This window comes from Xenopus laevis, chromosome 1S, assembly GCF_017654675.1.
Source record: "Xenopus laevis strain J_2021 chromosome 1S, Xenopus_laevis_v10.1, whole genome shotgun sequence".
Classification (NCBI taxonomy): Eukaryota; Metazoa; Chordata; class Amphibia; order Anura; family Pipidae; genus Xenopus; species Xenopus laevis.
Genome location: NC_054372.1, coordinates 135,250,644 through 135,278,402, shown reverse-complemented (window position 1 = coordinate 135,278,402; position 27,759 = coordinate 135,250,644). Strand labels below are relative to the sequence as shown.

At 37.9% G+C, this 27,759-nt stretch overlaps 1 protein-coding gene across 1 annotated transcript; it reads right to left on the bottom strand.

The window, feature by feature from the left end:
* Positions 1 to 2,641: 2,641 nt before the first annotated feature.
* lhx5.S (LIM homeobox 5 S homeolog) lies at positions 2,642 to 26,406 on the bottom strand (the record flags this gene model as incomplete). The annotated part of the gene is given in 6 exon segments (NM_001090569.1): positions 2,642 to 3,034; positions 3,035 to 4,333; positions 10,656 to 10,821; positions 17,611 to 17,888; positions 21,827 to 22,050; positions 25,678 to 26,406. Coding segments are annotated over 5 exon segments (1,209 nt in total).
* Between the last annotated feature and the right edge of the window lie 1,353 nt (positions 26,407 to 27,759).

Here is a 27,759-nt window from a genome sequence, read left to right as displayed (position 1 = left end):
GTCAAACAAGGATACCTTGGACATTTTGGATTGAATGAGCAGTCTAGTCTTGGGAAAGGGAGGTGCAAATTTACTGTGTTAGTGATGAGGGGTCAAGCTTTCAAAGAAGAAAAGGTCTTTTTGATGGTTAATGTCTCTATAGGGAGAAGGATCTATTATGGGATGATTAGTAGTTATGCTCCCTGGACTACGTCCATTTTTGTGGCCACACCACCTAATAACCATTTCAATTTTACAAAATTTGTCAGGTTATGAAATTTGAACACATTTCTGTTTTATGTGTTATTACAGTTTTGCTAATAAAGATGAATTTCCCTTTAAGCTGCAAGTCACAGTTTCCCCGAGAGACCTGCTTATTTAAATTGTTACAATCGCTTCTTTGCTTATCTTAAATTGTTACAAAGTATCCTAGTGCCAATTAAGTTAGAAACATTGTATCTTTTTCTGGCTGTCCAGTGCAGGAGATCAAAGAGAAAGTTGGGACATTTCAATAACAAATCCGGGACTGCGGGTTGAGCTGTCAAAATTAGGACTGTCCTGGGAAAAAGGGACAGTTGGGAGGTATGCTTCAATATGGCCAAAGAAGAACATAAATGAGTTGCTTGTAGCTCTGTAGGTAAGGAAAAGTTGACCATGCACTAACAAACTTTGTGTAAGAACAAAGTGTGTTGGCTGGTGTAGACAGTGTTTACTCAGATTAGGGAGAAAAGCAAAAGCTAAATATCTGAAAACAACTGAACTGAAAAATGTGTTTGGAAGTGAACAGACAGTATGCAAAGTAGAAAGTTCATATAATGTTAAAACTCACCTAGCAGCCAGTTAACAGGCAGTTTCAAGACACAGTCCAAGACCAGGACCAGTAACTTTTTTTTTTTTTTTTTTTTTTTTAAAAAATAGTTTGTACTTAATGAAAGTTTGTGCTTGATTTCTCCTCCCTGGCTATCTCCTATAGAAGGCAGGGAGGAGAAATCGAGCTCCACACGATGGATGGTCGCCCTGGCGCAGTTTCTGAAGAGGAGCGCAAGCTGAGAATCTGTAAGTTATTTCTTAATAAAAACGTTGCGAATTTAAAGTTAAATGTGTCTTGGTGTTTTTTCTCCTTATGAGGAAACTAATTTTTTTTTTAAATCTTTTTTTATGTTACTGGTCCTTTAATGACTCTTTATCTGTCTATGTGGATGTCAGTTTGCGTTACCTGGTAAGTGCAGGGGGCACTAGCTCATCTCCATCCTGTTACCCTTTCATCTTGATCAAATCAGTCTTTTGGTGGCTGCTTTTTAAAATCAATGAAAAAAAAAAAGTATGCTGTTAAAGTGGTGGCTCACCTTTAAGTTAAATTTTGTATATTATAGAATGCTCTGTTCCTGACAACTTTCCAAATATTTTTTTTTTATATAGTTTTTAAATTATTTACCTTCCTCTTCTACTTATTTCCAGCTTTAAAATAGGGGTCTCTTACCCCAGCAGACAAAAAAAACTATTGATCTTTGAAGTTACAATTGTATTATGATGATTTATACCTTACTTTGCTATTTAGTCCCTCTCCGAATCATATTCAAGTCTCTTATTCAAATTACTATCTGGTTGGTAAGGTAAGCACAATCCTAGCAACCAGACAGCTATTAAAATTCCAAACGGAAGAGCTGCTGAGCAAAAAGCTAAATAACTGAAAGAACAAAATAAATAAAAAAAATGAAAACCAACTGCAAATGGTCTCAGGGTATCAATGTCTACATCACATCAAAATGTAATTTAAAGATGAACAACCCCTTGAAAGAGGTGGTTCGCCTTTAAGTTAACTTTTAGTATGTAATAGAATGGCTAATTCTAAACAACTTTTCAATTGGTCTTCATTATTTATGTATTGTAATACACATAAGCTATGAATATCTTGTATATTATATCGTTATAAATGGTGAGTTCTGATTTCATCAGTTATAAACGGTGAGTTCTGATGTCCTTTCTGTCACATGACTCACTGAAATTCGTGTATTATAATAAATAAAGTACCCCCAGTTGTAAAATATGAGGATATTAGAAGTTACCTCGGAGTTCCATGACCAGTATAAAAACACTCGGCCTTTGGCCTCGTGGTCATGAAACTCCTCGGTAACTTATAATATCCTTATAATTTACAAGAGGGGGTACTTTATTAACTATATATACTTCTTCTTCTAACTCTTTCCAGTGACCGCATCTAATAATCAAATGATCTGAAAGGCTACAAATGTATTGTTATTGCTATTTTATTACCCAACTTTCTATTTAGCCCACCTACTTTTCCTATTCCAGTCTCTTATTCAAGCAATGCATGGTTGCTAGGGTAATTTGGACCCTAGCAATGAGATTGTAGAAATTGCAAACTGGAGAGCTGCTGAATAAAAAGCTAAATAACTCAAAAACCACAAATAATAAAAAATTATAACCAAATGCAAATTGTCTCAGAATGTCACTCTCTACGTCATACTAAAAGTTAACGGTGAACCACCCCTTTAAGACCTAACTGCAAAGCCCTATGTAAAGAGAGTATGCTTTTTATTGACTCAAGCATTTTTAGTGTTTATTTATGAAGTGCTCACACTTAGAAATCCTATTTTTTGGCAAGGGTAGTTGGATGAAATGAAAAGGCAGGTATACAATATACAATAAATAATCAGGAACACAAACTTACTTTATTCATTTTTCATGTTTCTTTATACAAAATAAGCAAATGTGAAGCTTCAAAGCCTCTTAAAACTATAATACAGCAAATGGGAGTCTTGTCCTATCATCTCTTCTTCCACTTATTTATCCTGATTTTTTTTTTTTTGTTAAAGAGAGACTATAGATTTTCACATTTTGATCAGGTTCATTGGGATTCCATTAAGCCATTGACAGGAAGAGTTACACTGGTGAAAGAGATCACTAGATGGCACCCTACAACAGTACTGCAGCTTTATATCTATCATTGAGGTAATGTATCAACTGAACCAGAGAACTTGATTTAGGAAGTCAGTGTTAATGACAGCTAAGGATTTAATCAATACAAAAAAAACTTGACGTAAGCTCAGTAGACAGAAAATTCAATCGTTTCAGCTGGTCCCGTATTTTCTTAGACATAGGAAAGCACCCAGTATGGAAAGAATAACAGTTCCACCTAAACACACAATAAACAGAAATTATCTTTTGTAGTATGATCATTATGTGAAATGCTTCCAAAAGAACAAAACTTAGAGAAGACAGTAACTAAATCAATGACTTAGAAATGGCTTACGTGTAAATACAAAATAGGTTTTAATGGGGTGGCAGGCAGCGTTAAGGACATTTCTGAAATGAATGCTTCCCTGTTAATTTTAACATTGTCTTGAGCTTAGACACAAAACCCCTGTAACCATTTTTTATTATCATTCTTAAAAATACATGTTCAATGTGAAATAAATACAAAATATTTGAACTCGATTGTTCTAGTGAAACGCCTCCTTTTGGGTTTCTGGTCCAGAAAATGTTATACGTGGTACCATGTAGAGTTTGTTGTTTTAGGCTTTCTCCTGGTTCTCAAGCTGGGTAGGGAGGCAGCTTCATAATAAATAGTCATGAAGGTGTGTTTTGGTTTTGGTGCCATGTTGGTCCCATTTATCTTCCCTCTTTCCGATAACTGGACTTGTGGCTCCGGTGCTACAGGACAAGGAGAGCTTGTACAGATTGCAGTTTCTCTTCTGCTGTCATACAAATGGCTTTTGGTTTAGTGTCGTTCTTGGTTTTGGTTTTTAATCACCCCAGATTGCCCACTCCTACGTTGATTCAGCCATCGCTCAGCAAGGAGAAAATGTACCACGGAACTGAATCATTTCCAAGGTTGGTTGGGCCTGTCTGTTGGAATCAGGCGTACAAGCACCCAATTGTTGAGTGAAGAGTAGAAGGAAAGAGACAGAATGACTTCTGGTCAACTAAAGAGATCATTTCAACAAGTCAACAAGTGTCTTTTATTACCATACAGTGGCTTCATTAATGTCAAGGTTCTGATGGGGCAGAGGACCACTAAAGCCACTATTGTTAGACATAGAAAAGGGAGGACTAGGACCACCAGTGAAGACTTCACCAGAAATAGGATGGAGGGGGCCAGTCATACCCGGCTCAGGACTGGGAGTGTCAGGATGGGAAATCATGTCCACATATCTTTGGTTTTCTGAAGGGTGGTGTCCAGAAAGCTGAGATTCTAAAGGACCTAAAGGGGTTGAACCAGGTCCAGAATTCTGTAGATAGCTAGAGTCTGCTGGGGACTGTGTCTGGGAAGATGGTGGTCCATGAGGAAAAAAGTCATAATTTCCACTTCCATAATAATCTCCTTGATAATCTAAAAAAGGGAAAATAAATATAACAGTGAGCAACACTGTGAGTCATGTCAACGTGAACATTAATGTATGTCGAATCATAGCAAAAGAATGACAAATGCAAATAGTTATTTTGTTAACGTCTTCTATCACCCCCCATTACATGACCACATTAATATCAATTGGCAAAAAAAAGCCCATTTACAGTTATTCTCTACTGGTAGCCTTGGCAGAGAACCTCTATTACCTTAATAGGCACTGATGCTCTGGGGAAGGAATGTCTTTGTCTTTTCTCACTCTTAGAGCTCTACGTAACCCTCACAGTTTAACCACAGAGTACAATTTGGATCTAGCATGAAACTGATTGCCCAAGTCACCTGTGTATACGGCTGGTTCAACATATACGTTTGATTTGTTTTTATTTTATAACAGGAGGCAATGTAAATGAGCTCTCTCGTGCAGTTGTACACAGGAGACAATAAAAGTAGCACAATTAAAAAGGAGAGAAAAAAATGAAAGCGCAATGTAAAAAATTGAAAATCCTTAAAAAGTCCAAAACTTGTTTTGCATTAATTAATAAACAAGAGAGTACGTGAGAAAATATTTTTAAAACTGCGAGAAAAAAAAAGATGAAATAGATGAAATTGAGAAAGTGAGAAGTCAGTGTGCTTCAGGGAAAGTCTGGTTTTCCAGCAGATTTACTTATTCAGTGCTTACATTAATAACTCAGATATAATGAGGGGGGGGTAAGAACTAATACATGTCCTGATACTCAGCAATATATATTTTTTGTTTATGTCTAGCTTCAATACTAAATTAACATAAGTGAAACTGATAGTACTGAAAATGGACTTATTTTTAAATTACTTCAATGGAAATATTGTCCTAAGATTTGTTTATAGAAACTATAGAGCTGGAAATTAGCTAAAAAAATTAGACAAATGATCTAAAAAAAACCTCTGCTTTCCAGAGTAAAGGTTATAGATTGATAAAGTTGCCATTTTTCTACTCAAGTGAAGTAAGCCTGTCTCTATGGCACCAGGCCATCCTGAGTCAATGTTCTTCTGCCCTAATTAATGCTAAATAATAAGCCAAATATACAAATAAATCACACAGGCAGCAGAATAAAACCCATTTGTAAGTGTGGCAAAGCATTAAGTGTGCAGGGGTTGGAGGGAGGGAGGGAGGAGCGATTACAAGGCTGCAGGAGGGAGCAGATGGGAAAATAATTACTTTTTCCAACATTTTTTTCCTCATTTGAAAAAATTATATTTTTACAATCAGAGATAAAAGGAAAAGGTTTTCAATATATATATATATATATATATATATATATATATATATATATATATATATATATATATATATATATATATATATATATATATATATATATATATATTATACATAGAAACATATACAGTATGTATATTTTCTTTGAATGTCCAAGGGTGAAATAAATTGGCAACAATATCCTTTTACTTGTGAAAGCTGAAGGCAAAGTCACATAACACTGTCTAAGAATCCACCGATTACTCTAGTATCTTTTTAATTGAATGTGTAACTAAATCACTTATAGAATAAGAAATAAAGGGGTTTATTTGGATTCCTTTGTTTCCCCCTTCTGCTCCGAATAAGAAAGGACTGATTCTGTAATCTCTTGACACGCAGATCTATTGAGGGCACTGAATGCACAGTTCTTGGTAAACACACATCCCCATTCACACGGCTCAAAGACACAAGACACATCCAACTTGTAAGGGTAAGGCCACACTGGGCAGCGACTAATCGGCTCATCTTTGCGGCGACCAATTTCCCCAAACGCCTTCCCTCACTCTGCGCTGGCTAAAATGCGCTAATCACACACAGCGATTCATTTTCCAAAATTGCCTCGTGAGGAAACTTCCCGCGACATTGGAAAATGAATTGCCGCATGTGATTAGTGCCGCCGATTTTTCATTTTAGCCAGCGCAAAGCGAGGGAAGGCGTTTGGGGAGATTGGTCACCGCAAAGACGAGGCGATTAGTCTCCAGGCGACTAAATCTCCCCATAACGCCCAGTGTGGCCTTACCCTAACAGATGACAAAGGCAAGTTAGAAAGGGGTGCATGTGTGTGTCTGTGTGTGTGTAAGGAGCAAATATTGAGAAGGAGTGCAATCAGAGGAGCAAGCAGAAAGATGAAAAGGATGAAGAGAGAGAGACAAATGCATGCAGCTTTATAGACTTGTGAACATTTAAATTATATACACCCAAAGCTGGAGATTTCCACTAGTCAATTAATCTGAACGACTTGTAAGTCATTGCTTAGTTTGCATAATGAAAATGTTTGGGTGTCACAGAGATCCCTTTGGCTGGTCACAAAGATATACACAAACAGAAGTACAAGTTTCAGCCCAGACTAACATATATCAACTTGTAACTGTGTAAGGTTATCCAGGTTGATCTTCCAGCCCAATGCACCCAGCAATGGACAGTGTTTATGTCTTTGGCCCAGAAGCTGCTCTTTAGATTGATATTTCTAGTGTATTGAACATTTTCCGCATGACATTTGCAGATGCTGTTTTCTTGAAGTGAAGGGCGAGGAAAAAAGCAGCAGGAAAACATAAAAAGAAACATAGGGTAAAACAACACTTTAATTCTTCTGTCCAGACATAATGTAAGTGACAACAGCATTGTGGATACATGTAGAAGGAGGAGGAGGACAAAACTGGGTACATGAAACTTGCAAGGTGGCCATGAAAAGAGAGAGAGGAGGCAGGGAGCGGAAAGGGAGAATCTGCTGCTGCTGCATGTCATTGCCTCTCTGAATATTATTAATGTCTGGGTTTTCAGGGGGCACATGACACAAATGATAATTGTAATGGGTAAATTGTGAATCTGAGGAAAGAGAAAACAAACAGAGAAAGGCAGGGTACCCTGCTCTCTTCCAATCACCCTCCATATGTTCTAGGAATGTGAAGGTAATTGGAACAACTGTTGTCTGAATAAGGTACAAAGAAAGCAGCTGTGGTATTGTCCCCTGCAACACTACAGAGGGTGGCGGGGAGTGTAGGGAGTGCAAGGGGGGGCAAGCTCTTACATCTTTCCTTCACAATGCCCTCTCTTTCTTACTTTCTACTGCAGCAGAGTGCGAACTTTGGAGAGGCAATGAAGGAAACCTTTAAGGAGGTGAGGGGAAGGCAAGGCAAGGCAAGGGAGGAGGTGGTGGTTAGAGGATTGAGAGGGAAAAGGAGATTAAAGAGACCTCTGGAAGAAACCCTCATGAAAAATCTCTCACTGAGGCTTTGCAATCAGCTAATCTTCAAAATACCTTTTGGCTTTCTGATAAACCTCATTTTGAGATATAGCAAATAAATCCAATCGCCATGGCCATTCTTACATATACACATTGCAGGTCAGCACAGGGCACAGCACTTATTTCAACAGACTTAAATCTTTGACTTTGCTTAAGTTATCCTTTACTAACAGCGGGACCCAGAAAGTATTTCTAACTATGATATAAAATCGGATTATTATAGGATATAAAAAGGACAGGGGCAGAATATGTAACTGATAGAGGCATCTGTCAGTAGAACCAGCTCCATGGCATCATTTTTGAAGAATCTGTCACAAGCATATGCTGAAATTGTGTGTTATATTGACATTTATATACATGTCTGTTTATAATATTGGCCCTAAAGCCGCTGAAGGGGTTGCTGTCCCTATTGTTATGCTCCTGTGTACTAAAAAGTAGAATGGCTTAGGTCCACATGCAGGACTGAGATTCACAATAGACACTATTAAATTAGTATTTAAAGTACACAGAGGCCCAAAAAGTAACCCACTGGCCCAATAAATAGTGACTGTCTGTGGTATCTTAGAGCCGCCATTATGGCATGTGCCATAATTCACAGATTGCCAATTCAGGCTTGGACCCATAGCTTCTGCTGAACTACAGATTCATATATTCAAGGTCATTTAAATGGTCTATACTAGGTGGTTACTATAATGGCATAATTAACTTTTTTTTTAATTTTCTATAATCATGTTGAAATACAATTGTGGTGTTTTCTGTTGTATGGCAATTTAGTTTTCTTTAAAAATAGGCTACCATTCATTTAAGTTTGTGACATTTATTGGGAGGTATGCAAAATGCTAACAGCATAACACACAGACTAAATCCTTGTGTGATGTGTCAATGTGTGATAGGAAACTAGATTGTAAACTCCACTGGAACAGGAGCTGGTGTAAATGCTACATAATTTGTGTAAACCTCAGCAGCATATAAATAAATTATAATAATAACTGGCAAAGAGCTACTGTATATCATGGTGCAAAAAACTTTACAAGTGTTATATTTACTTGAAAGTAAAAGAGAATTGTCAAATAAATAAGCTTATCTATAGGAAAGTTGTGAGGCCTGCAATCATTTTCCAGTAGAAGTTTCCTATTCAAACAAAACCCCCCAGCTGGGGGTTGTATTTTAGCAATGCCAAGAAAACCAAACTGTGAAGGGCCATGGCAAAGTTAATGGATGGACTGGAATGAATTAGATGGTAAAGAAACCAATGCACTTCTAACCTAATAATATAAAGTTAAAAAGTTAAAAAAAAATTTTTAAAGTTTATTTTTGAGACATAAGGTTATATATGATTTCATGTGTTAGAGTAATATAACTTTTTGTTATATACATGAGTGTCAGCACATTGCTCACTGACTTTATCAGATGCAAGGCCATAGTTTTTGGGAATTTATTGTAGCACAATCATGCAATCATTATAACTATTACATTAGATTTTAATTGCTATTTAACGGAAAGTGATATAACTGTGTATTTAAATTCGTTTTTAAAGATTTGACTGATGCAAAAGAACATTACTCTTCACTTTAACCACTAAGTTTGAGCTTACAACACTACTGTCCTTATCCCCCATGTCCGACAGGGTGATTTTCAGCATTTTGTCACCCAAGTGTTTTGCAGCTCGAGTTCTCTTTTATTGGATGGAGATGTTAGAGATCAGGGTTTAATCCCTCAATCCCTCAAGAACACACAGATCTGCTGTAAGGAGCAGGTTTGTCAAAAGTAAAATTTCTTGACCGTTTCACTTCTTCTCGCCAGGTTAAAAACTGATCTATATTTTGTCTTTTCCCTGTTTTTATACATCTGCTGTACAATTTAAATTTTTTTAGTAAATCTACACAAGGGGAAAAAATCGAACTTTTCCCAAGTGTATTTGAATACAATATGGCTACTTGAAGGTCTGGCAACACTAGTTGGAGAAATAAGCTTCAATACAATTTTTTTACATCTAGCCTTTGTATTTGTATAACTGTTTTTCAGAGGTGATTTACGTTTTCTCGCCCCTTTGTAGGTGTCACTGCACTTTGAGTTACTCTTTCCCTTATACTACCACTCTGGGCATCACTTATCATCTCCCATAGCCCTCCTGTGGCGTCTGAATCAGAAGTAGCCAGCAGGGGCCGTACCTAGACTTATGAACAAACTAAAGTGTAGCTAGCCGAATGCTTTGCAAACCCTTTACATAAACAGCTCTTCATTTGCTGATTTTCTGTTCCTATGTAATAATAAGAATAGGATGATGCCTTTTAATTTCTATTAACTAGTCCAGCATAAATTCATGTTGATAGCAAAACAATTGATTAAGGGGAAATACTGTTATATGGATGTCCCCATTAAAAAAGCAATCCAGATACAGTATTTATATTATGTATTATTCTTTCACAGCCCTTTAAACAAAATTTTCAAGTTGAGTGATTATTGTCCGACGTGGCAAATATGTTTGAGTCCAGGTTTGTGTTTTCCTGGGTTTCCTCTTTATTTTCCTATTTATTTACGTAGAGGCAGCACATTTATACAGTGCCATACAAAGATGAAATCTGTTTAGTCTCTGTAAAAAACTGCAGACTATGTCAGCACTATATCAGTAAAAGATAATATTAGTAATAACATCTAACATATCACCATGGAAATGTGGTCCCATTATATTAATGACAGGCTGATGATATATATATGTGCAGCAAATTTGGTTTCATGCTTAGAGAGGTGAACTACCACATGATCACACTAGAATGCAATAATTCAAACAGTAATTTCATGGCCCACAAACAAGTGTATAATTTCTAATAACATTTTTTTTTTTTGCTCCCTGTGTGGTTGGTTTACAGGGACAGTGACACTTAAGTGACACATTAAGTTTCTCTTGTCCCCCCCCCTGCCTCATAGCAACATTTTAAATTACTTTTACAATAAAAGGTAAGGGACATTAAGTGGGTTATCTGTTCTATTGTGAACACAAGATCTTTGAGGGCTGTGAAAGTGGACAGTTGCACCTTGCTGTGGATTACCTCCATAGTAACTGTAAGGCCCAGAGCTCAGGATTTCTGACTCATCCAGCCTTCCTCCCAGGGGTCGCATACGCCTTGGACTCCTGAAAAAAGCATGCCTCCTGGCCCCCAAAGCGCTGAGCTGCTTCATTCTCCTTTCCTTGGATCTTCGGTTTTGGAACCAAACCTGTTACACAAAATAAGGTATAGGTCAGTATTCCTACTTATGATGCTACATCACCATCCACAATAAATGACGTTTAAGCAAACTTAAAGCGGACTTGTCACCCAGACATAAAAAGCTGTATAATGTTCTCAAATTAAATGGAACCCAAATTCTTTTTTTCATTAAAACATCAATACCTGTTATAAATGTGTTTAAAAATTTGAGCTGTCTATCATATATTGCCTGCCCCACCTCTATGCCTCAGGCATAGAGTCGGGGGAAGTGAATTTCTTTCACTTTCCATTCAGCACTTCCTAGACGTCATGACACTCCTCACATTCCCCCACCCTGTTCACACTGTTATTTTGTAGGACACTGTGCATGGGCATTAGGTCCCTCATTCTGGCACATATGCATGATTTTGGGGTGATACACAACTTATTCCTTATTCCAAGACTGAAGGAAACAAAATTAAATATATATATATATATATTTATATAGTGTAAGTAAAGTTTATTTTGCTCAATTAACATGATAGAAAAGGGTTTGGAATAATTTCTTAGGGTGACATTTGTTCAGTACTGAATACAGTAGAATCTTGGGGGGTGGGGGTGGTAGTAACTTGGTTCACTAGTTTTATGTCAAGTTGCAGTTATCAGTTCTGACCATCTTGACTGTAAAGTATTGTTGAATATCAGCAAAGAGAAATATATTTCATTCTCCATTAATAATCGGTGACATACTAATGTAAATGATGTATAAATTATAACGTGCCACACTATACAATATATGTTGGGTAGAAAAGAAAAACATAGGCAATGTATTTGCTTGCCTTATGTGTGAGAGCTTATAAACAATATGTATTAGCAATGCCCATGCTTTGTGACAGTAAATGGGTAGAAGCTAAGTGGTTTCAAGGGAAATGTAAACTGTATAATGTTCTAAAATGTTCCCATTTTCTAAAAATTATTTCTCTGAGAAAAGTGAATAAATGTCAATATGACGGTAACATGATAGTTGGAAACTGACACCTTTTTTTAAACATGTAGGGGGTTATTTACTAAAACTCAACTTTTTCTCACTTTATTAAAAAAAACTCCCAAACCTGAACCCCCTTGACAATTGAATTGTGTGACTTTTTCGATTTGACAGCTGAAAACTCGACTTTTTTAGATTATTGACTGAAAGCCAGCCTGAAACTCTCGACAATCATGAAGCAAAAAAACATGTTCCAGAGGTTAAAGGGACCCTCTGCTATTGCCTTTTACATGATTTCGACAGGTTTGAGCTGGAGTATTTTTGGATTCAAATTTTTTTTAGCATTGGGGTATAATAAATCTCAAAAAAATCAAGTTTTTCTTTAAAAAAATTGGAGGTTTTTTTTTCCACTTTAAAACTCGAGTTTTAATAAATAGGCCCTGTAGTGTTGCACAGTGTGAGGAAAAACAGGCTACACTTAGGGGCCAATTCATTTACTTCGATTGAAGGAATAGAAGAAAAAATACTTTGAATTTCTAAGTGTTTTTTTGGCTACTTCGAACATCGAATAGGCTACTTCGACCTTCGACTGCGACTTCGACTTCGAATCGAAGGATTCTAACTAAAAATCATTCGACTATTCGACCATTCCATAGTCGAAGTACTGTCTCTTTAAGAAAAAACTTCGACCCCCTAGTTCGCCACCTAAAAGCTACAGAACCCAATGTTAGCCTATGGGGAAGTTCCCCATAGGCTTGGCTAAATTTTTTTGGTCGAAGGATAATCCTTCGATCGTTGGATTAAAATCCTTTGAAACGTTTATTCCTTCGATCGTACGATCAAACTATTTGCGCAAAATCCTTCGACTTCGATATGCGAAGTAGGGCCCTACAAAGTCAAAGGATTTTCATTCCCAGTCGAATATCGAGGGTTAATTAACCCTCGATATTCGACCATTGATGAATTTGCCCCTAAGGGATGGCACCTTTGACTTAAACTTCATTTACTTTAATGTGTCATGGTAGAAATTAACCAGTGCACATCTAGATAAGAAGAGAACCTCAATTAAAAAGGTATGCAACTGAAATTAAAAGTAACACTTAACTATAAAAAAATTTACACAAAATAAGTCTCACAAAAATTGTATGCAATTGTATTTCATTTTATATGGCTGGTTTCCTATTCACCAGTAGCACCACATTGCATTATGGGTATTCAGCCGCACCATGGTCTGTTGACATTAAAGGGGAAGGAAAGCTGTGGAGGGATTTTATTGCCAATAGATTAGCTGCAATAGTGCAAGGTAGACTGCTATATTTATTCTGTAGAATGCTTTACCATGCCTGAGTAAGCAGCTCTAGACGCTCTCTGTTTGTTTAGGATAGCAGCTGCAGTATTAGCTTGGTGTGACATCACTTCGTGCCTGAGACTCTCCCTGCTCACTTATAGCTCTGGGCTCATATTACAACAGAGAAGGGGGGGGCGGAAGAGGAGCAAACTGAGCATGCTCACGCCCGGGGCAAGGAGGTTTAAGCTGAAGGCAGGAAGTCTGATACAGAAGCCCATGGGTACACAATAGAAGGAAGGATATGCAGTGTTTCTTTTGACAGAGGACTCAGAGCAGCATTACTTTGAGGGTTTACTGTTATATTTAGGTGGACCTTTCTGATAAGGCTTACTTAGTTTTAACCTTTCCTTCTCCTTTAAAGATAATGGTAACTAGAAAGAGTCCTAAACTATTTTAAAATGAGATATTGCCTTCCCCTAAAAAAAAAAGTTGATGAATAACACCATGTCTCTACAGAAATTGATTTGTCTTTGTTGGCTGTTGTTTTCTTACAGTGATAATGAAACATATACAAGTAAAAGGAAATATACTATACGCATACATATCCACCGTGGCTTACATGTCAGCATGTTGCTCATCTGCTATTATAAAATCCTAGGACAAAAACGCTACACTTAGATCGTTCTTCAGAGCAATAGTAAACAAAACTATTGCATAAGTGTGTAATTTTATTAATAAAACAATCACAGTACCTTCTCATGAAGATTCTTAGTTTAAATGCTATTATTTAGAAAACTCAAGCCCATACTATTTTAATGATTTCTGGACCATTATATACATTTTTTTATTGTTCTATTTCAACTTTGAGTGATACAGATGTGGGACCTGTTATACAGAATTTCTCAGGACCTGGAGTTTTCCAGATAACGGATCTATCTGTAATTTGTATCTTCAGCCTTTAGATAGATGGCCTTTCAGTAATTCTGAGCTTCCTGAATAAAGTGTTTCCGGATAACGGATCCCATAGTTGTAGGTCATTTCACCTTTATATAGTAGTCATTGTGACAGCTTACATTTTTATATGATTTCATTTATGTATAATATTACATACCCACGTGTCATCTGAATTTTATAAGGAAATAAAATAATGATAATATATGAGCTTGAAATAATGTACCCCCACACAAAACAAATGAAATTTGACCTATATATATATAACTCTTGTAGCTGAAATATATTGAGTTAATTATTTTTGAGTTGGGCGAATCTGATATTTATTGATTAAAGATTTTAAGTACCCTGATTGTAAGTTTTCCCTTATTTTACATTTTTTCATTTCTGGTCCCCCCAATTTATAATGCATTTCAATGGGTACATTTCCCTGATTTTAAGTAATTTTTTTCCCAGATTTTTCATCAAAATTTTGTTCTGATGTACCCAAAAACAGTTTTTCCCCCTCTATGAATGTTATTATGAAGAAGTTTAAAATACTAACCAGATGTATATTTTGCCATGGTTCTGCCTGTAAATGGTCAGTTCTTATTAGTCTGCCCCTTATACAGTCCTGCACCAATCACTTGTTGCTTTAAGTTATGTACAGTATGTGACTGAGAGGCCTTGTACATGCCCCCCATAGTGTAACATTAACGCTGCAATGCTTAACCCTTCTTATTAACACTAAATATTGTATCTCAAAGTAAAACTGACTCTATTGTTATATCATTTCAGTACTTGAAGAAAAAGTAACTTTAACACATTTCCATGATTTTACATTTTCCCGGATTTTACATAATTTTTTCCTGGTCCCCTGAAAAACGTAAAATAGGGGTTCTACTGTATTCTGGGATTCATTTTTCTTGATTCTTTTTCCATGTGTCCTTAAATCAGCTAACTATTTGATAGAGAATGCTTTTCTAGAAAAATACTTCTGCAGACCTGTCTTTGGATATAAAGAGGCAATCACAAGCTCACAGAGTGGAACTGTGATGGAATTTGAAAAACCCCATAGGTCTACATCTCATCTCTTGAATTTGGTTCCTGTCATACAGATCCACCCCTAAAATGAGGGATTACTGTGAATTTTGGAAGAATTCTTACTGGGATAAGCCGAGAACGAAAGAACATGAAAACCATCAAACATGAAAACCACTTTATCAAAAGCATCATATCCTGTACAAGCCCCTCTAAAGAGCTTATAGGATCCGGATTACAACTCTTTCAGGGGGATGAATTGAGACCCCCTGCCTGAAAGACAAGGGAAGGACCTCACTCTTTTGCTAGAGAAATAAGGATTAAAAAACACCATTTTTTTACACTGAAGCAACGTGAATATCAGGGGAGGGCTCAGGGATCGGTTTTAAGAGTAGAATAAAAATTGGGACAGCAGCCAAATATAAAGAAAGATAACAAGAATGATAATAAAGAGATAAAGAAGAAAAAGCAATGTTTCTATTTTGTAAAGAACTATTTTGGGGTTAAGAAAGTAAGCTGAACTTAAAATGCATAAGAACATTTTCTCTTGTTTCCGTGTGTTACTGATATCTCTTGAAATAAATTACAATTGTCCAGGTTCTAAGTACCTATACTAATGCATCTTGAAATACTCATTTTCTTATTAAGTGATAATTGTATCTACTAACAAAAAATGATCTTAGAAATAACAGAAGCAGAAAAAGCTAATGATATACCAAATTCAAAAGCAAGAAAAAAAGAGAGAACGAAACATTATGTGATGCAAACAAGATCATTCTTAGAAGCAAAAGAAAGAAAATGTTAATTTTTTATGAACCCCATTATCATCAGTGTGAGCAGTGTTTATCATGGGGGGGAAATCAGCGTTACTGTTGCCCATTATTGTGGTAATAATTTTAGTTTTCATGTGCATCGAAAAATAAAAAAAGTTTAGCCTCCCTCAAATCAGGTAACACATCCTGAAAAGGCAAATTGCTGACCAGGCTATATAAAAATGTCACAGAATTCCACAAGCTTTAACTTTGGATGTGAGTGCCACAGAAGGACATTAAACCTTGTCACAAAAAGGTAAAGGTAGCAGGGCCGCAAATCAATTTATCCTATAGCAAGAAGATGCTTGGATTGCCCTTAAACCTAGCTTCAGTAAACAGCTACTCCCAGAATCAAACACTTTCTTAAAATAGGAGGAAAAGTACAGCAAGGCTGTATAATTAAGACCACATTCTAGATGCAGCCATCTAAGTTTTTTAGTAACTAAGCCAAAGAACAATTCTTCTGACCTGCATTGTGTTTTAAGAAGTAAAAACACATTAAGGTAGGTTAATCTCACATGAAATTGCTTCCAAAGAACAGCCTAATTTAGTATTCACTCCATTACACAGACCAAAGTCTTTCAATTATTGAGCTTTGTCATACTCTGACTCCTCCCTAGGTTGTGACTAGTATCTTTACAACAGATGAAAAACACATACTTAAATAATGCTCTGACACAAGCAACTAAATGTCAGTGTTAACCTTAAGGTGGCCATACACGGGCCGATAAAAGCTGCCGACAGACTGTGTCGGCAGCTTATTGGCCCGTGTATGGGGGCCCCCGACGGGCTTCCCCGATCGAGATCTGGCCGAAAGTCGGCCAGATCTCGATCGGATGGGTTTAAAAATCCCGTCGGATCGCGGCCGCATCTGTTCGTTGATGCGGTCCCGCGATCCGACCGCCCGTTTGCCGAATGCTAGGATCCGATCGTTGGGCCCTAGGGCCCACGATCGGATCTGCCCGATATTGCCCACCTCAAGGTGGGCATATCGGAGGGAGATCCGCTCGTTTGGCGACATCGCCAAACGAGCGGATCTATCCATGTATGGCCACCTTTATGCAATGGCCAAAACAGCAGGATTCTTAAGGTGGCCATACACGGGCCGATAAAAGCTGCCGACAGACCATGTCGGCAGCTTATTGGCCCGTGTATGGGGGCCCCCGACGGGCTTCACCGATCGAGATCTGGCCGAAAGTCGGCCAGATCTCGATCGGATGGGACAGAAAATCCCGTCGGATCGCGGCCGCATCTATTCGTTGATGCGGTCCCGCGATCCGACCGCCCGTTTGGTCATCGTTAGGATCCGATCGTTGGGCCCTAGGGCCCACGATCAGATCAGCCGATATTGCCCACCTCAAGGTGGGCATATCGGAGGGAGATCCGCTCGTTTGGCGACATCGCCAAACGAGCGGATCTCTCCATGTATGGGCACCTTTACTCTGAACAATCTAGTAGTAACAATATAAGAAAATCATAAAGGAATATCCAGCTCTCTTTGGTCACACACTAACCGGAATTAATAGGTTATTAAAAGGTCTAGTAATCCGTTGAGAACCAAAGGTATGTATATGGGGTCATTAAGTAGTAAGGAATCAGATAATCAGTTTTGTATGATATGATCATCCACATGACTGGCAAAATAACTTAGAGTTAGTATTTAGGCCAAATAGGCACTTAATGTGCTAGAATGAAATCATTGTGTTATACCAGAAGTTCAGTAAAGAATAGAACAGAAAAAATATATTGATATTCTGTTACCTGAATCACCCGCATGTTAAGCCCTGTTTCCTGAGCTAGCTGTTCCCGAATATGTCTGGTGGGCTTAGGGGTGGCAATAAAAGCAGCCTTAAGGGTCTCCAGTTGCTTGGCCTTAATAGTTGTCCGGGGTCCCCTTCTTTTAGTACCAGAGTTCTGTTCCTCATTCTCATTGTTAGCTGTCTCTTTGTCCGAAGATGTGGAGTGGTCTGTCTCTTTGCTCTCATCCTGTATAGGGTCTTGGATATCTGGAGACAAACTTCTGTCTGTGCAAGAAGACACTGTAAAGGCAAAAACAACATTCTTATTATATCCTCTTTTGTAAACTGATCATTACTATAGTGAATATGGGTTAGCATTTGCTTTGAACAAGACATGTCTAAAAGTTAAACAATAAAAAGTGTTTCAACCAAAGCCAAATGAAAAGAATGCCACAGGGTTCATTGATTGCCAAGTTCTAGTTCTTTCAAAATGACACACGAGCAATTACATAACATGTGTTTGTTCAGTGGACTTTTTTTGCATATGAACCCCACATCTTAAAGCACGCATATGTTTTATGGCACCCATACATACTTCGCAATATTGCTCTGAAGTGTGTGTTCAGGTCAAGATGTTGTTAAATCGTGCAACCATTTGTTTCAGAACTAAATAACTTAAAAATCAAGCTGTCAGAAAGCTTGCCTTGTTCCGACTTACAGAATTCAGGGTAATGAAAGAGTCTGGCAACCCCAGCCTATAAAAATGTCATAAATCAGGGATGTCAGGTCTGCAGCATCCCAGCTACTACCCCCGATAGAGCCCTATGGTTTTCTTCTCTGGTGGATAATAAAGGGTGTACTCCAACAACAGGTCAAAAGGCTGTATCCCACACACAAATACAAATATAATGTTGTATGCTGTTGCAGACTGTTGCATACAATGTAATTGTGGCTTTATATTTGGCAACTCACTGAGATCTATCATTAATTACTAAACTTTTTTATTTACAAATATGATCCAATATCTTTTAAACTTTGTATCACATTAAAGTGTCAGTAAAAAAAGGAAAATGCCCTAAATGCCCCTATATATAAAATTCACACGTGGTACTCTTCTTAGAAAGCATGACATATATTATTTGAAAATTTTGGTCTTTTATTCTGGTGAGCTTTTGGGGGAAATTTGCGAATATGCATTATTTCAAGTTCCAGTGAAGTCAAGAGTGGATTGACAAAAGATAATAAATGTCCAAATACAGCACAACTGATACAAAACCCTGGACTTCTTAAAAGAAAAAAACTCACTAGAAAACAAAAATGAATACTGATTACGAAATTATTAGAAGAAATTTCAAACAAAGTGCTGGGGTTAGACACAAATGAAATATGTCATGAATCATATCTCATTGCCACCCAAACCAACCCAACCAAGTATAATTCGCAATTCAATACTTAACGAGTCAAGAAAATTACATTTTTTTTCTTTCTGTATTTGCATTGATAAACCTGATCACCAATTCCCTTTGAACAATCTTGTGCTTCTAGGTTACCCACATTTTGGATCAATTTTGAATATCTCAGCTAATGGTGAAACAAACAGTGACATTGGCTTTGCATAAAATGAAATAGAACAGTGCATCATGTAAAGACATAGCTTTAATACACTGCTGGGTACTCAGGTCTCAAGTGGTTACATTTAACTCCAACTGGGCTATAACAATATAGGAAACAGACCAAGGAAGAAGGTTGCCACTTTTTGTGGTAGTTTTGTCCTGTTTACCTTACCTTCCTGCTCTACAGTAACATAGAGGTAATAGAGCAATGTCAATCTACATACACCCCTATATATGTGTGTGTGTGTCTGAAAGTGTAGATATATATATATATCATACACAAAAGCCATGAATATCTTGTAAATTATATCCTTATAAACAGTGACTAGTGGTCATCAGTTATAAACGGTGAGTAGTGATGTCATTTTTGTCACATGACTCACTAAAACTTGTGTATTATAATAAATAAAGTACCCCCTATTGCAAAATATGAGGCTATTAAAAGTAACCTCGGAGTTCCATGACCTGTATGGTCATGAAACTCCTTGTGACTTATAATATGCTTTTAATACACAAAAGCCATGAATATCTTGTAAATTATTTCCTTATAAAGGTGACTAGTGATGTCATCAGTTATAAACGGTGAATAGTGATGTCATTTTTGTCAAATGATTTACTAACATTTGTGTATTATAATAAATAAAGTACCCCTTGTTGGAAAATATGAGGATTTTTAGAAGTCACCTCGGAGTTTCATGACCTGTATAAAAGCACGAGGCCGAATGGTCATGGTACTCCTCGGTGACATATTATCCTTATATTTTACAATGGGAGTACATTATTCAGTGTGTGTGTGCGTGTGTGTGTGTGTGTGTCACGTTCACCACACATACCTCCCAACTGTCCCGTTTTTAGAGGGACAGTCCCTCTTTTGACAGCTCAACCTGCAGTCCCTCATTTGTACTGGAAAGTCCAGTTTTTCTCTGCAGTGAACAGCCAGAAAAAGAAACAAAGTTTCTAACTTAATTGGCTTTTGGCAGAGAGCCCAGAACAGCCACAATAGAAGATTAGATACATTTGTAACAATTCAAATGTATCTAGATAAGCAATCTAGATAAGCAAAAAAGTAATTGAAACAATATAACTGAAAAAAAACCACATAAATATGTTCAAACTTTTCTAACCTGCAAATTTTTTTAAAATGAACATGCCAATTAGGGGCGTGGTCACGCTGCAACTTTTTTGTCCCTCTTTTTATTTCCAAAATGTTGGGAGGTATGACACATTATTTGGCCAATATACAGCAATGCTGTGCAAAATAGGCGTCTAACTCAGTAAACAAGACGCACATACGTTCCCTCCACTAATTCCCGCCTTCTGAGGACGATGGGTCACGTGCTATAGGTTCTCTTTCGGGGAAGCGCTCAACGTGTACACATCAAACGCAGTTGTAATGTTGTGAGAGCGTCATTGCCAATTCTTAACGCAATGAAGCACCTAACAGTAACCTTTTATTGAAAGCATCCGATAAAAGAAAATGTTGGTATACGTTATTATTACACTGTGTTTTCCCATGCCTTACAACATAATGCGCCTTCTATTTCTGTACATCGTTGTGGAGTCACAAAATGAACCACACGCGCACTGTAAACACAACTCCGCGTGAGAGTCCACAACGCTAGTACTTCACGAGCTGTCGTTAAAACTACAACTACCATCATGCACTGCTTTTGCGAAGAAAAGCTGCAGAACTGCTACCTATATTCCGAAAACAATTTAGGAAAGCCCTCTGTATTTGCGTGAAAGCTATGTTCATAGTGAATGTTGAGAATATGGGATAGTTAAAATAACTAAAAAATTAAGCATGAGTGCTTCAAATCGTTTCCTTCTTTATCAGGTTCACCAGTGAGGCAGTCCCGTTACAACCCTAACAATAGTGTCACTAAGTGGGAATCAAAGAACAGTGAATTACGGCTGAAGAGAATGTATTTGGTTATGTACAGGGTTGGTCTCATTTTGTGTCTTTTACTCACACGGATAGACTTTAGCCATATACACCGTTTATAAATATTGTTTTAAAGTGAGCCATGGGATGCAAGTTCATGCAACAAAAATATTAATCCACAGAACCATGTTCTGCTTTTTAATGATCGGTCAGTCGATATCAGTCTCTCAGTGAGGAAGCTGTAGTTGCCTAAAAACCGGGGTGGGGTGCCTTCAGGGGAGACAGTGCACTTCGACTGGTTGATCAACAAAAGCAGGTGTGTCTGGCAGGTGTGTCTGGCAACTATTCCTGGGCGATTTGGGGAGATTTAGTCGCCTGGCGACTAATCGCCCGGAATGCCTTCCCTTGCTCTGCGCTGGCTAAAATGAAAAATCGCCGTCGCTAATCACACGCGGCGATTCGTTTTCCAAAGTCGCCCGAAGTTTCCTCGTGAGGTCTGCGATTTACAGGCCAATATTAGGGAAAGAAGAGCATCACGCAGGGGCTCGATTGGCTTTATTCATTATGAGATCAAAGGTATGAAAACGAAGGTGAATGTTAAAATAAATAAATAAATACATAAATTAGTAAATTAATAAATAAATATCCAGAGATCTTGAGACTGGAAGCATTGGTTACCCCACACCTGTCATAAAGCCATTTTATACTGCTGCTGCTGAGAGTTGCCCTCCTACACTCACCTGAGTTGAGGCTGCTTTCCTTCAGACTGCTGGCACTGATATAATCCTCTTTGCAGACAAATTTGTTTTCATCTATGATGTAGAGTTCCTCGCCTGTTGAGAGCTGCTTATTGCACACCATGCAGGTGAAACAGTTCAGGTGAAACACCTTATTCCTCGCTTTCCTGACCAAGTCACTTGGAGAGATCCCAAGGGAGCATCCTGCACATTTGGTGCCAAATCTCCTGCGTAAAAAAGAAATAAAGACATATATAATCAATGAAAGAAAGTGGACACTGGGCCTTTATTTAAGGCAAACATAGGGGTATTTGCATAGATAGTTGGATCATGCAAAACGCTACACAACACGAGCAAGCGTTATAGAATAAATGTATTACAGGGTTAGTATGCGGTGTATAGAATGTCCCCGCTCACAGAATAATCAATGTATTTAGCAGTACTCGTTAATTACCTGACGCACCCCACACTGACATAAGATTTATGAAGGGTAACACAACCTCTAACATGCTTCAGTGCTTAGAAAATAAGTGTACTCTCGGTGGTGCCTCAATTGGGACTGTAATTGCAAAGACACCCTTAGCCAACACAATTGCCTTCCTTTTGTTTCTCATAGAAACAGTATCAGTTGTGTGTGCCTCTGAAAATAAAAATCCCAAACCTTACAAGGTAACACAAATGTTAAGTTCTAAAAGCTATCAGTAATTGCATAGAGTGCCTGCAAGTCAACTACAGTGGACAAGCCGCTTAACAGATTTTTACGCAGTAGCAACAATGTAACATCTACAATAAAAATGTATATATTTTTTTTACAAATGTAAAAATGAGCATTATTATCCTTAACATTCCGATGGATATTTTATTTCAGTTCTATAACTACATAGTTTGCCATGTCTGAATTGTATCTATGACTTTTAAACAATTCCACTAAAGAAAACGAATCATTCTAAAACCTAGAGACGCCAATAAAATGATCGCACGCAATTGTTCGGGCACTGTACAATTGGAAAGTGTTGTTTATTTTTCTAAATATTTTTTTTTACAATTTTTGTTCAGTCGGAATTATTCCTGTAGTTCAAGCTGTAAGCATAAAAGGTGCATGGGGCTTTTTTTGACATATTGGTGATTTGATAAAAAAAAAAAATCTATGAAATCAAAAGCTTCATTTGAAGAAAACAGCAGATTAATGTTCCTTGTGAATTCTGTTTAGCAATTCTGCAAAGCGAAGCTGTAGGACCAGCTGAAATGTCTCACGATATGTGCTGGGCACAATTTATTGGTGCACAAATCATTGCCTGGGATCCACAAACCATATATCCTGCTTGGATAAATCTAACGCTCGAAGAATTTTTGTATGGGAAAAAAAAACTTTCCTATTTAGGGGAATCAGGAAATTAAAATGGAACCAAAACGGCGATATTGGTTTATAATTTATTTAAACAGCAGAATGCTACTTACAGTGGAGTATACGCCTTTACACATTGGTACAAGCAAACACAATGTCAAATAATTCTCTTCAGTTTTACGACTAGTGAAGAAAAATCAGTTCTATGTGACTGTAAAGGTGGTGTTTGTTTTTATAAGAAAAAATAAAAAAAAAGGTTACACCTAAACACAGTGTGAGGGAAAATATACATAATTCATATATGTTTTGGGGCGGGGAATTATTTTAGAGAACACAGAGAATAAATACAATGGAAAATGTTCCTATTTGTTTTCTCGGTTTGGGCAGGGTTTTTATATGGCCAGACCTTTCATTGTGCATCCAGTGACTTTGATTTAGTGACTGTATTAGAGGTCATAAGTCATGCCAGCCTTATCCAAGGAAATAATTAGCTCACCTGCACCTTATCAAAAATCATTAAATGCCCCTAAAGAGTTTGCACATTAGTTGGGAGGGGCTATTCGTGGACCGGAAAGTTACATTAAAGACATATTTAAAGGAGATCGCATGATTAACCTTATCTCTGCAAAAAAACAAAAACATTCATTGAGCCCATCAGCCAAAAACAAATATAATTCGCTTTCCTTTGCATAAAAAAGGGGGTTTTAGACTTTTTTTTATTTACATGTAGGGATTTGGAACCATTACATATGTAAGCAAGTAGAATTTCGGATTTAACATGACAAAAGCCAGCTGCTTGGTGGAAAGCAATGCCCCAGTGCCTGTCTTTGCTGGTAACTCCTCTGCAATCAGGGGCTCTGACAAATGGAACATTGTCGCTCTATTTTAATATGGATACCCCATTGTTCTATGCCTGGGGAGTGGGGACTCTTCAGTTTTATGTATAAATGGCATTGATGTGCACTGAGAATAAGGCTTTTCTGAATTTAAGCACATGTATGTGTATATATATATATATATATATATATGAATGGACAAAAGAGAAAACATAGAAGTCTTATATTTGTTCAAGGTAAAAACAGGTATTGGTCAAGCCTGGTGGTGTTCTGTATCTGAGCTGCAGCGAAATAAATTAGGATCTGAATATGAAGCACCTTCACATCATCTATAGACTACATTGCTCAGAAACATGCACACATAAGGCATGAGCTGAAACACTTGCGCTAAAATATATATATATGGGCCTCTATTCATTCAAGGTCAATATTTTCCCGTTTTTAAGCTGTAATTTTACCCTTCATATCGACTGAATCATTAAGGTTTCTGATGCAATTTTTATGAGCGGATTTTTTTTTTTAGTATTCTTAGTGCTATTACCCTGGGAATAAAAGAACAGGTACCTGCAATGCATTGTGGGTGAAACAAAGCATTGTGGGTGCCTAAAATTAGGACACTGAATTATTATTTTTTTTATAACGCTCATTTTACGTTTGCCCACATACATAACACACACTTTTAGATACTTTGTCCCCATGATCTTAATATAAGGTGTTAATATTGATTGAGGCGCTTTTTTTTTTAAGCTTAGTAATTAGGGTGATAATATCGTTTGGGGATAATTCCACCCCAAGCGATATGAACAGCAAACATGTTCAGTGGATGCTAGCTTTTATGTCAGTTATACATATTATCTTCTTTCCGATAGTGAAGTGTTTTTTGTGACCACCTTTTGGTGAATCTGAACTGTATTGTCTGCTGGGGGTCACTGCTCAAATTTGCTGCTTGTCTACACACTACCCAAAGTAGAGAATGGTGTCTGATTGTTTTGATAATTCATTTAAAACCTTCTTGTTTTCCAATCTTTGATGGTGTTCCAATTCTGTGTTTGAATTAATTACCAGGTTGGTTTCAATACATTTCCGTATAGAAACACTGGGACCAGAGGCCTCAATAAAACATAAGGTATTTTTAGCAGCTGCTCATATCAAACAGGCACCTAAGGTCGAATATCCTCGTTATTTCCCTATCGGGGATACTAGCCTAACCCCTGGTAGGCGCCCCGATACTTAATTCTATAATTGTTACTATCTTAATAATCCCCCTATACTAATATTTCTAACAGCGGTTACATCTATTCTGTTCTGTTATTGCAACCCAGAACGATTGTTTATACTGAAATAATACGCATATGCGTATATTTTTGTGATAGAAATGTATTTATCCAAGTTCCACATCTAGAGTAAATTTGCAGCGTGTATCCAAATACTCCTTGGCACGAATGTGGCTTAGAGGGCGTTCAGGACTGGCCACTGATTGAACCATGGGGTATGATATGGGGTATAATATGGGGTATGATATGGGGTATAATAGGGTAATGTGCTGCCACTCAGATGCCATGCCCAACCAGTTGCAATTGCTGGGTATGCGCAATGTATAAAATAAACAGGCAGCCTAAGCAGCCGTTTAATTCCCACTGAAGGATGGGCACCAGTCCATGGCAAGTACTTACCTGAAGAAGTCAGTTTTGCAGTAGAGCTTGCCCTCCCTGGAGAAGCACTTTTCGGTCAGGTTGCACTTGCACTCACAGCACTGCACACATTTGACATGCCAGGCTCTGTCCAGGACATTAAGAAGAAATCGGTCCAGGATGGGCCTCTCACACCCAGCGCAATGGGCCATCATGGTTGGAAGAAACAGCTGCAGCAGAAGCCAACTCCAGTGAAATCCTCATAGACTCCCCAACCAAAGACCCAAATATAAGTTCAGTCCCAGCGGGCCTTGTACGCAAGTGTCCCTGGCACAGTCCTAGGGGGGCGCCTGTTTTCACCAATACTGACTCTGTGGATAGCTCAGATGACAGGTGGCCAATATTGTCATTTATTCCCACATGCTCCAACGTTCCGGCAGTGATCCCCAAACCAATCTGCTAGGGAGGGTGTCCTACTCCACAATCCTAGATGTCACTTTCTCCCGTTCCACCTCTGTGCCCCATAATCGGCTCTGAGTGCCAAGCTTGGCAATTCGCGCATCCTTATTCAGATTTCGTGACGTCCCCAGCAACGTCGCCAAGCAATCTGCCAATCAGCGCGGAGTAGCCATGGTTACCGGGTAATTTATAGCATATCTATATTGGCTGGACGCTGGAGAATGGTCCCTGGCACGGGGGTAGCTTGGAGGAGAGATGCTGCTAAGAGTTCATTCTGGTTACAAAGTAGAGGGTATTTCTTCTTGGGGATCCGATGGCATTGAAATAATATTTAGGCTTTATTTTAGCAGCATTAAATAAGAGGAGGAGGAGTGCATATGCAACCGTGACAACTTGCAGCTCGTTAAAAGGACAAAAGCGTTCAGTTTAGCATCTCTTTAGCGTCTGTTGTGGAAACACACATCTGCCTTTCCATCAAGTGCAGGTGATCTCTACCAGCCCGAAATGGGAGTTCCCCTAAAGCAATGCAAGGCATCCTCACCCAGGGGTGCTCTGTGCATTTCTACAGAAGCCCTGCTCTTACCTTTTCTTTCCCAATCTTTATTCAGCTTTGTCATGCAGAGCAGTAAAATTAGCAGTTCATAACCCTATTTATCTGCCCAGGGCATATCTAGCCGTGCATTGGTATGTGTTTAGCCACATCTGATTATTTGTGCACTTCATAGAAACCTCTTTTATATTTCATTTACTTAAAGATCTTGCCAGCCATGTGTTCTTCTCACTTGCTCGTGTGATCTCGGTTGTGTCAGCATTCCACGCAGACAGCTGGAGGGCAGCTACATTATATTCCTTTTATTATACTGTGTATACATCTTCTTTTATAATATGTGCCATTCAATTCATTATTTCCTTAGTAGATCCTCCAAAGTCTTATGTTCAGGCTCTTTAACAGTTTAGTAGAGTAGCCATCTCCACACATCAACAATATGAAAAAGGACTGGAGAGCCTTACAGTATGAATAAATGTAGTTTTTATTGAATCACTACGTTTCGGACCAAAACAGGTCCTTCCTTTGGTGCAAGCACACTAGAGGAAGGACCTGTTTGGTATGAAACATGTATTGGTTCAATAAAAACTACATTTATTCATACTGGAAGGCTCTCCAGTCCTTTCTCATTTTGTATAATGGTTGCCAGTCTGTTTGTCTGGCAGCAGTACCATATTAAGTTAATAGATCAGAAATTAGTCATTTTAGCAATATCCTGACCTCCCCTTTCAAATGTAAACAAAGCATAATTATGCTAAAATAACCCCCAGCATCATACAATGCGTTAATAAGTCATTTGTGACACTTTGGATGAGAAAGTGTAGTCTCTGCACTGAGAAACAGGCAACCCCGTTTAACCCCTGCAGTGCTAACGAGCAAGGTGTATCTTGGGCACACTCAGTTATAGAGAAGTGATCTGGGTGGAGAAAAAGGCATCATAATGAAGTTCTATGAAAGGGCAGTGTATTAATTGTTTGCTTAATGCTAAGTTTATTTACCTTGGTGTTTGGGGTGGTTAGGTAGTCCTACAGGGAATTCCCTCCTACTGTCCTATTCACATACAAAATCTGGATTAGTGAAAACAAAATTCCAGACCCCCCTCCTGTTTCTTTGTAAAG